At 39.6% G+C, this 18,824-nt stretch overlaps 1 protein-coding gene across 4 annotated transcripts in view; it reads right to left on the bottom strand.

Moving 5' to 3' along the window:
• Window positions 1–1,834: 1,834 nt before the first annotated feature.
• The window catches only part of LRP3 (LDL receptor related protein 3), a 63,606-nt gene continuing 46,616 nt past the window's right edge, over window positions 1,835–18,824 (bottom strand). For all 4 annotated transcript variants that reach the window (XM_074968741.1, XM_074968737.1, XM_074968738.1 and 1 more), the window contains exons 3-7: window positions 16,682–16,820; window positions 6,514–6,722; window positions 5,140–6,226; window positions 4,513–4,645; window positions 1,835–3,581 (exon numbers count right to left, since the gene is read on the bottom strand). In XM_074968741.1, the coding sequence (XP_074824842.1) occupies window positions 2,766–3,581; window positions 4,513–4,645; window positions 5,140–6,226; window positions 6,514–6,722; window positions 16,682–16,695 (2,259 nt within the window). In that variant the 5' untranslated portion in view covers window positions 16,696–16,820 and the 3' untranslated portion in view covers window positions 1,835–2,765. The remainder of the gene's footprint in view (window positions 3,582–4,512; window positions 4,646–5,139; window positions 6,227–6,513; window positions 6,723–16,681; window positions 16,821–18,824) is intronic.

Genomic DNA, 18,824 nt, shown 5'->3' with positions numbered 1-18,824 from the left:
GATGGCGTTACTAGCTGTGCACTGCTGTACCAAAAGATCATTATGTTCTGAAGTACATATTTCAACTTAAATTGTCAGAAGAACATTACAATAGTGATAATATAATTTAAGGCTTAGTAGGATCAAAATGATTTTATTATAGAAAGAAATATGTTTCTGTAACAGAATTAAATACATTTATTTATAAGGTTCTTTTTGTTTGTAAAGTATTTACCCTGAAATGTAATCTTCCACCCAATTATAACTAAGTTTACTATTTTATAAATACAATTCTATGTACTTAAAATTACTTTTAGACAAAAAGAGACACTAAAAACTGGAGCCTTGGACACAAACCTCCCTGGCAGGTTCATGACTACAGTATATGACCTTTTAGGGGTGGAACCTTAAATGCTTACAAAGGCTAGGAAAGTAAAATAGTCTCAAAACTACCTTTTTGTTTGGCTAAATGACCTCTGACCACAGAAGTATGTGGAAGGAAATATCTGACCAAAACAGTATTTTTATTTTTTACTTCATGTAACTATGATTCTTTACTGGAATGCACTTTGACCAAAACCCTTGCCTACTCCTAATCTTCTTACAATTTTGAATCTTCAGTTTCTTTCCTGGTTCTGGAAAACACAATATAAAAGTAATTTGTGTCAGAGAAAAAATAAAGCACATCAATGCTGTTCTTTCACATTATGATTTGGCAAAGCCAACCAAAAGCACAGTGGGCCTAGCCCTGACCTCATTTCTTGGCTGGAACTCCCACTGGGAGTTCTGTAAAAAGATCCAGGGCAGAATATAGCCCATTAAAAGGACAAACATCTTGACACTCAGGTGTTCATTCACCCTTCACTGCACAGTCTCAACTCCCATCACATTCAAGTGACCTGCAGGAGTTAAAGACAATTTGGATTGTGCAGCTCAGGTTAAATCTTGCGTAGTTTTAATAGAAGATCAATTAATAACTGTGTCAGCACAATCTGGAGTTAAGGCTCCTATTCACTTCCTAACAGGAAGCTGTCCTACAGTAGTAGACAGGTCTCAGAGTACTGAGACACACCATCCTGCACCTGCTTCCCTATAAAGGAGTGGCAACGAACTTACTTTCTCCAGTCTAAAAAAAATTGCTGACTGTATTTTTTAAAATTATGTGCTTCTTCAGAAGAGGAAAACTAAAGTAGAAATGGTACATTAAAACATGGGTGAAATCCTGGCTCTTTTGGAGTCAATAGCAGAGCTCCCATTCACTTCAACAGAGCCAAGATTTCACCAGATAATTTTTGTTGTTCTGTAGTGAGTCACTCCTATCTAGGCAACATCACCACGTCTCCTAGTTAAATAGCTTTGCTGTTTTTAATTAAATTTTAAAAAGCAAAAGGCACAGGGGTCTACCCAAACTACTTAGATGTCTGCACATTTTCAGTTTCGAAAATGGTACAGATCTTTTCAACTAGCATATATCTAAAAGAACAACAAAAGAATGAGCATACCATTAAAAAAATCCACTAACTGCAACTCCCACTGTAGCTAATGAGAGAGTGGAAGCACTGATTAATTCTCTAGACCAGTGGTGGGCAACCTGCGGCCCGTCAGGGTAATCCACTGGCAGGCCGCGAGACAGTTTGTTTACATTGACCATCTGCAGGCACGGCCGGCTGCAGCTCCCAGTGACCGCAGTTCGCCGTTCCTGGCCAATGGGAGCTGCGGGAAGCAGCGGCCAGCATGTCCCTGCAGCCCGTGCTGCTTCCTGCAGCTCTCATTGTCCAGGAACAGCGAACCGCAGCCACTGGGAGCTATGGCTGGCAGTGCCTGCGGACAGTCAATGTAAACAAACTGTCTCACGGCCTGCCAGTGGATTACCCTGAAGAGTTGCATGCAGCCCGCAGGCTGCCCACCACTGCGCTAGACCATGCCCTAAAATGGCATGATACTAAGAGCTTAAAAAAAAGAGAAGAAAAAAAAATTCAAACTTAAAAAAGCCATTGTGAATATGATAAAATATATGATAATATAAATGTGTTGCTGCAAATGGGGCTCAATGCACTCCAGTTTATTGTTTACATGGCTAATTTGTTATTACAAAGTTATGGCAGATTAAAAACCTGATTCTTCTCTGTATGCAGAATACAAAAACTTTGGTTGCAATGGATGCTTTTGGATATCTGTGGCCAACAATACACTTCTGAAGGGAATGGAGAAAAAGGTGGTAATTTTTACAAAAGAAAAAGAGGAGCCATAGGGATTTGACTTTCTGCTAAATGTATTTTGGGGCTCTGTAAACATTTTTTAATTAAAACCAATAATCTAAAAAGACAACAATTTGATTTTTCTAGCTGAACACCGACAGTTGTAATTCCCTGTGACTGACGCCTACACAGACTGCCAACTGATTTCTCTCTAGCACATTAATTCAATAGTAAGTGACTTTAAACTAAACAAACTCAAATTCCCTGACTGCAAAGTGAAAGTGAATAAATGCACAGAAGAAACAAAGGAGGATGGAAATACTCACAAATTGTGACAATAGATTCTCACTCACTCTTGGCCCCTGAATACATACATTGGCCCATTTTTACCCCACTTGAGTTTCAGGCATATCAACAAAGACAAAATTTGTCCCACAGTCTTGTCATAGGTATTCTACTGCCTCTGGGATAAATGCACATTGGTTCTAACAGACTACGCTGAGAGCACGGATGTGTCGGTTATAATCAGTGCGCACTGCAATGTACATTTTAAAGTTACAAAATCTACAGGGCCAAAACAAAATGTCATTAGCAAACTAGTAATGATTCATCATCACTGTTATTGATTTCTGAGAGGGGAGTAGAGGACTCTAGCATTGGCACTTCCACAGAATGGCAACAAGCCGCATGAATACCCAAAGGTTCTTCCCGACAGGAATGAGGGCAACATCGCTGCTGTCCATCCACCTGAATACAAACATTCATAGGGCTGTCTGAGTAATTGGACTCCCACTTTTTTAAGGGTAATCTACATGGCTCTTCACTCAGCGGATGACTCCTGTTTAAATTACTGTTCTCTGCGACAGTCCTTCTGGACACCGATCCTCCACGGAGTGTTTCTGTAACACTTTCAGACAAAGGGTCTCTGAAAGCTTTTCCTGAATCCACCCTCTTGGTTTGTTTAAGCTCAGTGCTGGAGGTCTCCTCAGCCCCTGAAGATTTGTCACTGTGTCCAGTCTCGGGCTCTGCCTGTGCAGCCATGCAAGTATTAGATAAAACACTAGAGGGTGATGGCTCTGTGGCTTCAGTCTCTGGCTGCAAAATGCTACTTCCAGCTTCTTGGAGCCCTCTAGCCTGGCCATAAGTCTCTGCCTCTGAATTAGGTCCCTCAGGGGAAGGTGAGGGATTCTGGATATTCCCTTCTGTGTGATTGATAATTCCATCACCCAACGTTGTTTGGGAAGTGTGCGCAGGTGTTAAGAGTGGGATCTGCCCTCTCACTCGTGGCCTGTGGAACAGTCTGTTCCAGAGTCTGCCCAAGCGCCTCCGAGATGAATTCCGTCTCGATGAGTGACGTCTCATCTGTCTCCTCATTGCTGTTCGGATGTTCTGCAGCACAGATGCCTATAAAACAGAACCAAGAAACTGTAATTTCTTGAGGTTTCCACTGGAGAACACTATCAAATATCTAAGACTGTCCTGCCCACTAAATTCTCCATCTGACTCCTAAGAATGCTATTCAGATTGAAAGGTTACAGTTTAAGCTTAAACTCCTGCTTAAAAATCAAGCCAAAGACTGCTCAGTCTGCATCAAACTTCTTTCCTCCAGAAATTTTTCTCACCATTTGCATTTAACAACCCCCTCTCTGACACCAGCAATCAACTCAGCATGGTTAGATGCAGGATTTGCCATACTGGACCACACTATTGGTCCACTGAATCCTGTCTCTCAGGCAATGACAGGAGAACTTGATAACAGTTGATGCCTCAAACCTCCCCTCTGCTTACATAATTACAAGTGCTGTGTCAGGTCATGAAGTTATCACAATAGGGAGTGAAATGCATTTGACAGAGAGAGAGAGAGAGAGAGAGAGAGAGAGAGAGAGAAAGGCAGATATGGGAGAGTACAAAAATACAACAGAACTTTTTGTTAATAAACTTTGCATTTGTTACTAAAAATAACTCCAGAATTTTTCAGAAGACAAATGCCCACACTCATTGTATTTTCTATACAAAAGAAAGTCCTTTGTACTTTCAGATTGAAATGCTGGTCTCCTTTCTGTTTTAGTTTGATATTTGTCTATTTATTGCTATTTTGATGTAAAACTTTTTTTATCCATTTAGCTTTCAACATACTGATGAGTCCCCATCTAACTAGAAAACTTAGCTCGATCACAAAAATGTATAACTGCAATTCTTCAGTACAGAGGAAGTCAAATACATGTTGTTACAAGAGCATTTCCATAAATTAAAGTGATTTCATTGTTACTGTTGCTTCAGATTCATTCAGTCTATCCAATTTTTGATAGTTTGAATGTAGAATGAAACCATTTACTTGCGATGCATTGTAAACAGGGAAATCTTCAACTGGCGGGATAAGTCCTTGTGCAATGAGCTGCCCATAGGAAGGTGGAGCCTCACGTCGTACAAACTCTGCCTCAAGACGAGTCATCTGGGTTTCAAATGCTCTGAAACCAACAGAACCAGAGTAAAATGGGGAAGGAACCCACAAAAATTACACAGACAGACCTTTCTAAAAACAGAGTCTTCTCTCCCAGTTCCCCCAGGGCTAGTGTCATCAGCCAGCAGGGCAGTACTACATTAAAATAGATGTTTTCATAACAACAGAAGTAAGGGTAACTCCACTGTAACCCTTCTCTTCACTAGGATGCTGAGAGATGCAAAAGAACCAACTGTATAGGATACCGGCATATTACTCAGTAAATATAGAGGAAGAGACAGTCAAATAGCTACTTGCCAAAATGTAGGCCATTAGCTCTCACTGCGAAAAAACAGCACAGTGACCATTTTTTAAAACCCATCAGTTTCATTGGACCCTGGCTTAGTTTTACTATGTGTTTCAAAATTCACTTGAATGGATATTTTATTCTTTCCCCTAAAGTGACTGAAAGAAAGGCTCACCTAGTAAAGTTAGGACATTATGAACATACAAGATTTTCACCTGTATTCCCTGGTCCTTAGTGAGTAGAGTTTAAATGCACAACCCAGTGCTATCACCAACAGCAAGCCACACACAAGACTCCCAATCAGAGCAGCTGTGATGACTTTTCTGGGCACTATAACCAGACAATTATGTTCATCGCTTCCATCCTGGCAGTCTTCTTGGCCGTCACAGCGCCAAGTCTCAAAGATACACAGATTTGTGCCACAGTGAAAGTTTCCCGGCTGGCATGTAAAGCAGTTCTTTTCATCTGAGCCATCTGGACAGTTCTTTTGGTTATTACATCGGTCAAGTATTGAATAACACAGTCCACTGTTTCCTTCGCATGGGTATTCATTTTTCTGGCAAGCTGGACAATTCTCTTCATCTTTGCCATTTGGGCAGTGCCACCAACCATCACAATGCTGCTTATCGGTGAAACACTCCTCATCACTTCCACAAGGGTGTTCCCACGGAAGGCAGTAACCTTTCACCTGATAAGTTGCATTGAATCCATGGCCAGTACTCTTTGATCTGGCATGATATGAAATGGTGAGCTGACCCTTTGAGGACTCCACGCTCACCAAGTGCCTGTTGTTGTGATATGAAAGAGTTTGCATTAATTTATCACCTCTCTCTCCAATGCCATCATACACCTTTACATAGTCATTGTACCCTAACTGTAAATCAAGCTGCAAGAGGACATGCCGATTATCTTGTGTGTCCACATACCAAGTGCAGCGCAGGTCTGTCCGGCTGTGATCTGCACGGAATAAGTCTGGGGAAGCAAAAGACCCATAAAAATTACCCAGTCTTTTGCCACATGAAAGATCAGGGCAGTTAGCTTCATCTGAACCATCACTACAGTCTTTAACTGAATTACATCTCAACTCATTTATCAAGCACTTGGTGGAATGGGCTATGCTACATTGGAATGTTCCTGAGGGACAAATGCTAGACTGAGGCTCTGTTGGAGGGATGGTGCAGTTTCTCTCATCCGAGTTATCCCCACACTCATCCATGGAATTACACTTCCAAGTGTTGGGAATGCACTTGCCGTTTACACAATGGAATTCATCAGACTGGCAAATAGTCTGGCCTATTTTTCCTGTGGGGAGAAAAAAAATATTAAAACTTTTAGAAACATCTGATGCCATGTGTTAGTTCTAATATTTTATCCCAGTGCGCAGCCATTGACTCTTGGTCCAGCTCTTCACCAGAAGAATTCTCTAATAAAGCCAAATGGTGAAAATATACAAGCTTCCAATGACTCATCAGCATTTACAAAAGACTTTGGTCAACAGAAGCCACTTTTGTCACAGGATTTGGGGTCAGGGTGGTAAAGTATTTCTGAATAGTCCAACAAAATTCATTAAAACCATACAGAGATTTTACCTCTGATGTAGGAAAGGCGAAATCCCTGAGCCTGTCCCGAACTCAATGTGTCTGAGTGGAAAAATATCCAGACATGATCCCGTGCAGAGATAAAGGAGGGTGGTATGGAGGATCCACACACTCTGTACTCTTCCCTCTTGGAAGAGGGGCCAATCATCAGCCAGTCTATTGCACATTTCTGAGAGTCCTCCAAGTCAAAGTTCTTAAAACTGCCAGGAGCAAAGAAAACACAAATGAAAGAGGATAAAATCTGGATTTAAGGACACAGCCTTTCACATCCCAAATATCTCATAGGAATAAGTTACACACTCATAGTGAAGTGACTGTGCAGGCAACCATGGTTGTCGTCATTTTTCCATTTAGAAAATGCACCCACACCAGAGGCTCAAGGCCCATATACAAAAAACCCCACAATAATATACAAAGCTTATTGTCAAATCAATTTACATGAACACCAGGCTAAAAGAACCCCCCTGACAGGGTAAAATGATGGATTTTTAGTCGCTTGAAGTTTTTAAATCAAGACTGGATGCCTTTCTAAAAGAAATACTCTATTCAACCACAAGTTACAGCCTGTGCTATTCAGGACAGATTAGGTGATCATAATGATTCCTTCTGGCCTTAAAAACTCTGAATAAATAAAACCCTTCTTGGACAAAGAACAATAGGGAGCTGTGCAAAGAACCCCAAAGGTATTGGGAAGGGGGAAACAACCAACTCTTTGGCCTGTGCAAAGGCAAAGGGAATGCAGAACAGTTCCTCTAATCCATTCTTTCCAGAATCACGTAAGTACTCCACAAAAATCATAACAGCCCTAGACAATACAACTTTGCCTCCTTGAGAGAGGAAGTGTTGGCCAGGACCCTGGGGCTATCCCCTTGAGAGAAAATGTGTGTGTCGCTGTCACAAAAAACACACCCAAGATACCAAAACCATGGTTTGTTTCCCTGTTGCATACTGAAATGGGATTACCCAAGGCTAGCATGTTAAAAGTTAGCATAATACCCCAACCACATAACATTGTGGACTGAGAATTCTTAGAAATGGAGAAAGTCTTACCAAAAAGATGGGTCACATTCTACACAGAAACTTTCATGGATATCAGAGGAAGCTCCATGAAAAGATAAATGGTAGACTATGACCTTCTGGAATTAATATCAGAAACCTAACTCCCCAATATCAGAAAACTATAAGTAAGCCAAATCATTTTCTTTGGGGCAAGGAGAACTGCAGCTGCCATGAAGACTAAAGAATTCACTTCAGCCAGGAATCTCAAACTGCAATCATCATCCTTTTTTTATGCATACACAATATCCAAAAAAGGTCTATGACAAAGATGTATGATTAGCAAGAAAGAGGACATGGCATCAAGAGAATGGAAAGAGAGGGGGGAGTTAAAAGCACGAAACTGAAGTGAAAACAGAGAGAAAACTAGTAATATATGTGCAGTGTCCCAGAACTATCTTAGGCGACAGAGGACAAATCAGCACTGAAATGCCTTAATTCACCTTTTTCAAATCCTTTCCTTCTGGGATGTTTTCTGTCACCCTCTAGTTTGCAAGATACATCCCAAAAACTCATCATTCTCCAATACCAGTGATACTATTAAATCCTTGTAACCAATGGATTTAGTAAAGCAGATAGTGCCAGAGATTTTCAATGCCAGGATGGGAAGGCTGAATATTCACCAAAGGTAAATTAAAATGATTTCTGTCCTGTATGTTCTTCCAGAGCTTTCTTAGTGATGATGAAAGATGGATATGCAAACAAGAAAAAGCAAGAAAGAAATTGTTTAGAATGATACAAATTGCCTATAAGTAGAAGTACTGGGATGAAACTAGCAAAGAGAAAATTATGAATGAACAACAAGAATATCTGTTAGCCTGTGAAGCAATCCATCAAGTGAAATAGCAGATGCTCAGTCATAAATGGATAAAAACTCACTAGAAAAATATATTGAAGGGAACAATCCTGCATAACCTGAGAGAGATGGACCAGATCACTTATTAGGTCCTTTCTATTTCTAATTTCTATGATTAATTATAATTCTCCAGTAATGTGATTGATTAATCTTGATGATCCCCAAAATTTGTCGTTCTTGAGTCCTGCCTTACATTTAATTCTAGTAATTTAAAATGAAGAAATTTCAACAACACTATGTTTAAGGTATGCACAAAGAAAAAAACCCCCAGAAGAGTCAGAACTAGAGTTACCCTACACTGTCAACTTATCCTACTCTTGCCATAAGTCTATGTTCTGCAGATGATAGAGTTCTGCAATATACCAAGGGCCTGTAATTAACAGCACCTTATACTTGTAAGATGGTTTCCATGTGAGGATCTCAAGATGCATTACTAACAACAAGTCTTTCAGTTAATTATCACAATTCTGTGAGCTAGGGAAGTATCTTTATCCCCATTTTTCAACACAGAACATGAGATGCAGAGAGGTTAAGTGATCTTCCTCAATGCCACACAGTCAGTCAGAGGCAGCCGCAGGATAGAACCTAGGCTTTCAACTCCGTGCCCCATACTTAGCCACAAGACCATCCCTCCCCTTAAATCATAGGATAAGCATACTGGTGCAGAGGCAGAATTGTATTTGTGAGCAACTATCCTTTCAAAGGGGCCATGAAGAAGCATGTCTCTTGGAAACAGCCATTCCAGCATATGGAAAGGTCAGATGCAGAACGTATTAAGTCTTCCCTTCAGCAATTTCTTTCTAAACCTTCATATCCCAAATATCAGCATCTAGCAAATTACAGTTTGGAAAAAATATTGTGGAATAAACAGTTTAAAAAACTGCCACAGGACATGTAAATTTTGGGTTTAGTTTATTACTAAATCATATAAACAAGAGATATAGTAACAAGGGTCTAACTCGTACCTGTGCTGGCAATAAAAAGAGGTAAAAGGAAAGTAATTTTCAGCCTTGAACAGTCTCCTGCAAACTGTAAAATGTGTCATTCCTTAAAGGAATATTGCTGAGAATGGGGGGTTTGCACTCCAAAAATAGTTTCCCCTTAAGCTTCCTGACAAGTTAAACTGTCTGCATGCTGGGATAGAAATAAGTTTTGCGCTACCTAATTTAATTGTGGATTGGGTTGAGACCAACAAAGCTGATGTGTGTGAAGTAGGTACTGAGTTGTACTTTGCAACTAAATATTAGATTTTGTGTACAGATCATAATCGGTTTACTACTTAGAAAGCCGATCACAAAGGCAAGAATCTTTGCATGGGAAGTTTCTGCCACATTAATTTGCCAGACCTCCACGATTTCCAATCTTTCACCACCGGTAATGTGATCTTGTGCTGCTACCACAGTCCATTTTTTTTTAAAATCCTGCCACCTATGAACCATAAGATTTACTATTCTAGAGACTTGATTCAACTGAACTCTCTCAACCTACAGTGCAATCCTTTTATCAGCAGGGTCAGCCTGGCAGTTGAATGGCTAATGATAACAAATAGAAGAGGGGAGGAGAGGCTCACACCGCCAATGCGTACACATAACACAGATTCATTTCATACATTCCTAGGAAATGGACATGAAGGAAGCTGATGAATTTACAGCCCCTGAGAGGGTTTGCAGCCTTCAACTGAGCCAATAAATCACTTCTTATTTTTTCTGGTTAATTAATAAAAAGGTTAAAAGTTACTCTCTATTTCAAAGCAAGTTATCTTTTTTAAATGACTTAGGCCTCCAACTCTCCTCATTAACAGTGATACATCCCCAATGAAATCAAGAGAGGCATGGAGGGATGGGCATGACAGTGTGAAATTTGGCCTTTCCTTCTGAAATGTCTGTTTTTATTGCTGAACTTTTATAATCAATTCTAAATAAACTACAAGGTTCTACCTATTAAAAATATCCCACTAGATACTGGGGACATTCAATTTTTGAGGACCAAAAAAATTCTAATGTGACTTGATGGAAAGACAGCTGTAACTCTGCTTTCCTAGAATTCTGCAAGAAATAGGTAAAGCACATGTTTCTTTTCACCAATGTATCACATCACTAAATACTACTTCTGATACACAGCAAGGATCCAGTGAGCTTACTGTAAATTACAGAATTGACTGTATAATGTATACTGTCTGCAAAATTGCTCGAAAAAAGAAGAAATGGCAAATAATGACATTTTCCCAATGACTTTCTAATATCCACACGTCACTGCGAATAACTGCATTAAACCAGCTTAACATCAACATTAATTGCAACTGCTGTAAGTTAAAAAAGACATGCTGTCTAAGAAGCCAAGGCTCTGCTGAGCTCTTCTACTGCTTGGACTTAAAGCAGCAGTGTACAGCCAAAATTTAGTTATACAATATTATGTATAAAGAATCCTCTACACCCCTTTGGAAGTGATTTAGGTGTGAACAACTACACAATAAAAATATTAAAAACCCAAACTCTTAAAACTTGGAAAGAAAAACAAAGACTGGGTCCAGCACAAAAATGAACATGGGACGGTAACCCACAAAAGGTCCAACCATTGTGATAAAAGAAGAGAGAAAAAGTTAAGTACCTAACTTGGCCCTGAAAATCCATTAAAAATCCAGAATAAATATTATGGATAGATCAGCAAAGCACTGGCTCAATATAAAACAGAACAGCCAATTAAGCAAGAGAAGTCACTCCTATTTGCCAAACTCTCTCAGCAAGGGCAGATTGTGAACACAGCTGATGGCTTAATTGGCTCATTAAAAAAAATTCTGTTTAACTGTTTAGAGCAAGGACCTGGGACTCAGGAAGTCTTGTCTCTTCCCAGTTCAACAATCGACTTGCTGTGTAACCTCAAGTAAGACACAAACAGCCTGCCTGTCAAGGCTGAGGATAACATCTGCAATTCCAACTGAAGGCAATGGGAATGGTGGGTGTTCAGCACCTTTGGAAAATCATGCCTTAAACCTCTCCTAGAATTTGCTCCCCTCTTACAAAATGAGGATAACATTTACCTGCCTCACGTGGATGACAGGAAGCACTCCCATTGCTTTTCATGGATTACTCAGATTAGTAAAAAGAAAAGGAGTACTCGTGGCACCTTATGGACTAACAAATTTATTTGAGCATAAGCTTTCGTGAGCTACAGCTCACTTCATCGGATGCATTCAGTGGAAAATACAGTGGGAAGATTTATATACATAGAGAGCATGAAACAATGGGTGTTACCATATACACTGTAACGTAATGTATATTCCTGTTTTTGTGTCTTTTTGTAACTTAAGGTTTTGCCTAGAGGGATTCTCTATGTTTTGAATCCGATTACCCTGTAAGGTATTTACCATCCTGATTTTACAGAGGTGATTCTTTTACTTTTTCTTTAATTAAAATTCTTCTTTTAAGAACCTGATTGCTTTTTCATTGTTCTTAAGATCCAAGGTGTTCACCTATGCAAATTGGTGAGGATTTTTATCAAGCCTTCCCCAGGAAAGGGGGTGTAGGGCTTGGGGGGATTTTTGGGGGAATGACGTTTCCAAGTGGGCTCTTTCCCTGTTATATTTATTAGATGCTTGGTGGTGGCAGCAATAAAGTCCAGGGACAAAAGGTAAAATAGTTTGTACCTTGGGGAAGTTTTAACCTAAGCTGGTAAAAATAAGCTGAGAGGGTTTTTCATGCAGGTCCCCACATCTGTACCCTAGAGTTCAAATAAAGATTGGGAGTGGATGGGTCATTACACAAAGTAAAACTATTTCCCCATATTTATTCCCCCCCACCCCCAAATGTTCCTCAGATGTTCTTGTCAACTGCTGGAAATGGCCCACCTTGATTATCACTATAAAAGGTTTTTTCCCCCCCGCTCTCCTGCTGGTAATAGCTCACCTTACCTGTTCACTCTCGTTACAGTGTGTATGGTAACACCCATTGTTTCATGTTCTTTATGTATATAAATCTCCCCACTGTATTTTCCCACTGAATGCATCTGATGAAGTGAGCTGTAGCTCACGAAAGCTTATGCTCAAATAAATTTGTTATTCTCTAAGGTGCCACAAGTCCTCCTTTTCTTTTTGTGGATACAGACTAACACGGCTGCTACTCTGAAACCTCAGATTAGTAAGGGTTTGCAGGAACAGGCCCTAGTTTTAAAAGCTGCTTCCTGTACTGTGATGGCCTGAATAGGAATTTCAAGAGAACCTTTGCTGAATTTTCACAAGGCAGATGACTTGTACTACTAAAGCAAAACCAGATAAAAGATATGCACTCCAAAATGGTTAAGGAGGGTGTGACAGGTTCCCCCCCGCTCCTTCCGGGGTGCCACCGGCAACTGGAGTACCACTGAGCCTGCCTGACCCACCAGCCTGGGCTCCCTTTCACCCTGTAATGCTGTGACAAGCTGCAGACACACTCCCGGTCTCACACTCTCACCAGCACACAGGTAGGGACACACCTGGCTGCAGAAACACAGAGACACTGAAATCAGCTCTGCATGAGAAGGCTCAGCTAAGGAATTGCCCAGTACTCAAGCGCACACCCCCTCTAGAGGATAAACCCAAAATTATACCATCTTGCGCTGCACAGAGAACTATACAGCATAAACTCATGACATTCATCCCCTCCCTCAATGTGGCGAGAGATATGCAATAGCTTTATGCTCCCCAGTTATGAATTCCACACACTGGGTTTTAGACAAAAACAAATTTATGAACTACAAAAGATGAATTTTAAGGGATAGCAAACAGATCAAAGCAGATTACCCAGCAAATAAAATAAAAATGCAATCTAAGCTTAAAATACTAAAGAAACTGGTTACAAGTAGTAATTTGTTATCCTAAATGCAGATTGTAGAGATTCTTGAAGGCCAGCTGCTCTTGCCTGCAGCTTAAAAAGCAAACATATTTTCTGACTGTTGAACCTGTCTCTGCTGAGTCTGAAAAATAAACTATGGAAGGGAAAAGGGAAATCATGAAAAGGTAAGCAGCTGAGGAAAATCAATACAAACATATGAGAGGAAAATATTAAAACAAAGTGTTCAAGGGGAATGCCCTTGGGAGACAATCTCCTTCATCCATAGGTAGAACAGGGCACTGTTTTATTGGAAGCTGCTGAATAACAGGTTTAGAATAAACTGGCCCAGATTGCAATGATTTTGTTTACCATAACTACTTGCAATTGTAATTTCATCCCTTAGTGATTCTTGGTGTACCCCAACTATCCTATGTTGTAATGCTGCTCTTGCTGGCAGTCAGAACTGAAGATAAAAGGAAATACAGCTAGTTTAATACAGCACACAGGATTTTTTTTTCTAAAATCCAAAAAAACTTATTGAATCAAGAAAAGTGACAACGTCAGTTTGCCCCTTCCACACCTTTTTATGAGAATGTTAGGGAAGGAGCATGTCTGGTGGTTAAAGCAACGAAATCTGAACACCTGGATTCTATTCTCCACTTTGCTATGGCCATGCTATGTGACTCTGAGCAAGTCACTTACCCTGCCTATTTCTCAATCTCCTCATATGTACAATGGGGATAATACTGCAAGCCTTCTAGCTTACTGTAATAGTTGTAAAGTGCTTAGAGATCTTAAAATGAAATGTTGTGCATAAGATGCAAAGTAATATTCATATGAGTCACTTTAAGTCAGAAGAGCAGCTATTTAAACAAAACATCTTAACCCATCTGTCACCAGTGAACCAAACTGTTCCCTTGGACATACACACAAGGCTCCCATTGTCCTCAATGAAACTTGTACATGTGAATCTTAGGGCAGACATTGGCCCTGTGTGTTTAAATCCCATCTGATTACTCTAGTGACAAAAACCAAACACTGCTAGCTCTTTACATAAAAACAACAACTCAAAACCATGTAGCTCTGCACATGTCTGACTTATGGAAACATATTACTACCATTTCCATAGTCATCCTTCCCCCGTTACTTCAAATTCTTTGTTACTGACTATTTGGGGGCCCCAAATCTGCCTGGAAGCTGCTAGGGGAGGGCTATCAAAATACAAACAACAGTATTTTCATTAAATAATGCCTAGGTGGACTGCAACAAAGTTGTGAATAGTTACATCAGGGTTGAATTTGGCCAAGTATTTTTTTAATGAACACTTCCATGTAAACCTACCTTAGATTCTTCTGCCATCTGTACACCTAAAGCAAAGTTCTAATTTCATTAGTGCATTTCCTCCTACTTTCCAACAGTCTCTGTTTACAAGCTCACTCTCCTAGTCCAGTATATTTTAATGGAGTTTGAAAGTATATACCTACTTGTGGATCTCAAATGCTGGCAGGTATGCATTTGCTTGTTTATTATAATTAGTTCCTATTTCAAACAATGGAAGAAGGAACCCTCCTATTATTCCGTCTACAGCAGATTTCTTTTTAATTGTAGAGCATCTGCAGTTGAAGAGGTTTGCAGTCCTTTTAGGCAGCTGAGCTTACAACTCAGCAGATGGTGTCAAACACAGGAGTATTAAAAACAAAAAAATGGCTTTAAAAAAAAAAAACCAACAGTTCTTCGTCTGAAGTGGATACTGTGATTAACACAGAAAACTAAAGTATTTTCACAGTATGTGAACATTAGAGTTCAAAGTATCCTTTTCGTGTGTGTGTGTGTGTGTGTGTGTGTGTGTGTGTGCTTCTTTTATTAAGAGTGCTTTCCCAGAAAGGGCTGAAATTATGTCATCAATGCTAACTCTTTAATGGTAATTGCTTATTTTCGGAAGTGCTAAATAACAGGAAATACTTGCTTTGCTGAATGTTAATTTAATGGAGCAGTGATGACATGTTGAACCATCAGTTACATACAAAATGACTTTGTGACATAATTACAGAAAAGGCCCCCTTTCTTTGTTTTGTTGTGAGAATCTTAAACATCTCTGTGAGCCTAATTTTCAAATGGGCTTTAGAAAATGAACCTATAAAATTGGTGATCGTGCCTGCATTATCATCACTTATTGCATAATAGTTTTTGCACTAATGTGTATTTCCCTATGCAAATGGTAGGTGGGAAAGCATGCAAATAGGTTACTGGCAAATTCTTTCGGACTATTTAAAAAGACTTGTTTGAAAAACTGGCCTTCTATATTTATACCCAGTGCTTAAAGTGTGTGTCTGTATTTATAACGTGGGGGGGGGGGGGAATGGAGCGCTTGCAAGGGGTTGCAGACCAAATAAATATATAAATAAAAATAAAATTGAGCCAAGCAACTCACTTTAAGCACCAACTTACCAAAGCTGCTGCTCCCAGATTATAATAGACCCCTCAAACTTGTTTCAGACCATGTTAAGCACTGTTTATGCTTTAGTTACTGCTTGGTAAAGGAGTCAGTTTCCCACTGCCATATACCAATATAATTTACATTATTGCTAACAATGTGGATGCTAGCCTGGACATCTGCAAGGGGTTATTAACCAGACCTCTGAGTAAACAGGAAAATCATGTATACCATGTTCAGTTCCGCCATCTGTGGATTTTTCTCCTTATGTGACTACTGAGAATGGCCTTAGATCAGACATGAGTCTGAATAACAACCTGAAATTCAAACTCTCCCAACTATGAATGTAAGATGGGAAGTAGTTTTGTAGCCTAGTCCCCAAATCTAAACCACCCCTCTACAGTAATCCAAAATTGGGAGCTGTCCAGTTTCCCTAAAATGGATCATATCTCGCTGACATCATAAGATTTCTACCAACTAAAGCAGATATCTCAGAGGAAAAACTCGAGATTTTGTCGTCTTCAGACATGAGTCCTAACATTCATTCAACCTTAAACTCAAACTCTATCCTAATCCAAGTCTCATGTCCCCATTCCCATTAAAATGTAGAGAAAGGGGCAAAATGATTGTTCAGCTGATGTGACCAAACTAGTTTCCCTGTGCCTTAGCTCCCCACCTACCAAATGGGAATCATAGTACTTCCCTACCTCACAGCAGTACCGTAAGGATAAGTGCATTAAAAAAAATTGTGAGGGACTCAATACTACAGTAATGGGGCTCTCTCACTACCTAAGATACCTAAATAGACTACGTGATATCTTTTAAATGAGAGGATCCTCCTGACTTGCAATTATATTTCACCAAGCATCAATCACAAATTTCTTAGCACAAAAGCTCTATAATTTTTACAGTTCTTTTAGACAACTTCATTTTAGCATATTACACAAGCTCTTATAATTCATTTCAGCAAAGCAATCTGTCATCTCAACAGAACACTACAAATCATACCTAATTGTTATCATATCTCCGTGATCTCCTTGGATGTACCAGCTGCAGTTTATGGCTGGAGGATAGTTTAGTGGCCAGGAAGGACTATAGATGACTCCACGTCTCTCTGTGTGCTGTTCCAGTTTTCCACTGCAAGCAGCTGTCAACCAAGAAAAAAAGCTCTTTTGTTAAAGGTTTAAGCTAATCAAAAATACACATTAGCTACAATAACCTTCCTCAATTTCTAATGATTACAGATAACTTAAGAGTCAACAATTATATCCTTTTATTGCTTTTCTCTCTCCTACCCTGATCTTTATCACCTGGCTTTAAATGTAGGCGAGCAGACACCTCACAAAATAGGATCAACAACCCCGCATGAATCTGCCAAAAAGATACGATCAATAATCCTGCATGGATCTGCCAAGAGAATATAATGATGAAGAAAACTGTCTTACTTACTCACCAGCTTCCCAGAGACTGGGTATGCCACTCAGCAACTGGAGGTGATCCATATTCAACATGAAAAATCTAGAGCCTTACTTTTCAATAGTAAGTTCCTGGAAAACTGTTTATTCTCCTAACCAAATCACAAGCCTCGAGAGTTTTAATTTTTTAAAAGAGAGTTCTCAGATACAGAAAAGAAGTGAAAGAGACAAAATTAGATCCTGATTTCAAATACTCCCAAAGTTTGGGGTGTTCAGAACCGATGCATTGGTTCAAGCACATCTCTGCGTTAAACCATCTGCTCAGACTATTCATTTTCTGGGAATAATATCAGTGGAATTTTTTCTGTTCCTTGAATGGTTATGCAGGATAACATACTCCAGCTGGCTGCCTGCCTTTCTTTCTTTCTTTCCACTTAGTCAGTACAGATACCGATAGTGCAGGTCTGTAATACAAACCTACGCTTTTATACAGTCCAGGCCTGATTTTAAAGTCACTTACAGTATTCTAATTTTATAGAAGTGTGATTCCACTGACGATTCTCCTAATTTATCCTGAGTAACGGAAACTGCCAGGGGCTGAACACCTTTGAAAATGTGGCAGTTTTAGTTAGGTGCCCAAATGGAAGCCAAGGTCTTATGAAAATGTTTTAGTCATGCTTCAAGTATATGGTTCTGTTTCACTCCATTTGCACAACTGAGCTACACTGGCCTATTGCATATTCTAATTTTCATTCAATAGCACAATGTTTGGGTTCAGAACTCTGACATGGATTGTTAATTTAACAAGGCATAGATGTTTTTGTAAATTACTTGAATATTTTATCCCTATATTTAAAAAGAAACAGAAGGAAAGACATACATAAATGAGAAAATGGGTGAGGATATCTAACTTGGGGTTAGGTTTGGTTGTTTTGTAAAGTGGGGGAGGGGAAGGCTATTTGGTGGTTAACCCACTACAGCAGGAATCAAGAGTCCTGAGTCTGCCTCAGAGTTCCTGTATGACCTTGGGCAAATCACTCCAGACTCAATCCTATCAGGTGTGTAGCACCCTTAGTTCTCACGACTTCAAGAGGAAGTAAGAGTGATTGACAGCTCAAAGAACACCCTTTCATACCGGATTTTCTAATGAGGCACAGAAAAGGTGTGCTAAGTTGAAAACACAAATGCATTTGCAATATGGTCAACCATACATTTAAATGGCCATTTTCACATACAAATACCTATTTGCATGCAGTCACAGTTAGTGTGCATGCAAATCAGACATGCAGTTACAACAAGATTTTGTATCCTTAACTTTTAGAAAATCAGGTTCTGAATCACTCATCTTCAATTTTCTCTTCTGTAAAAATCTGTGATAACACTTACCTACTCCAACAGGGTGCTAGGAGATTTAAATGGCTACAGGGCTCTATTCAGCAATCTTTACACCCACAAAACTCCTGGGGAATCCTGAGCAAGGACTACTGATTCAAGGAGAGGTATCTGGAGAGAGGTGCAGGAGTAGGAATGCTAAATACAGCCCAATGTTTTCAAAGCACTTTCAGATACTCATATAGAGGACATTATGGGAGTGCCAATTATTAAATTAGGGACCACAAATACATCTAATTTGCAAATATCCAATTCAATAGCAGAGGAAAGTGAAATGGTCCAAGAACAAATAGCCAAAGTTTTTCTGATGGGAAAATATACTCAGTATAGTATGAGAGGGAAAC

The sequence above is a fragment of the Natator depressus genome, chromosome 12 (genome assembly GCF_965152275.1).
Source record: "Natator depressus isolate rNatDep1 chromosome 12, rNatDep2.hap1, whole genome shotgun sequence".
NCBI classification, from domain to species: Eukaryota; Metazoa; Chordata; order Testudines; family Cheloniidae; genus Natator; species Natator depressus.
Note: the sequence above shows the minus strand (reverse complement) of the source record. Positions and strands in the feature narration are given on the sequence as shown.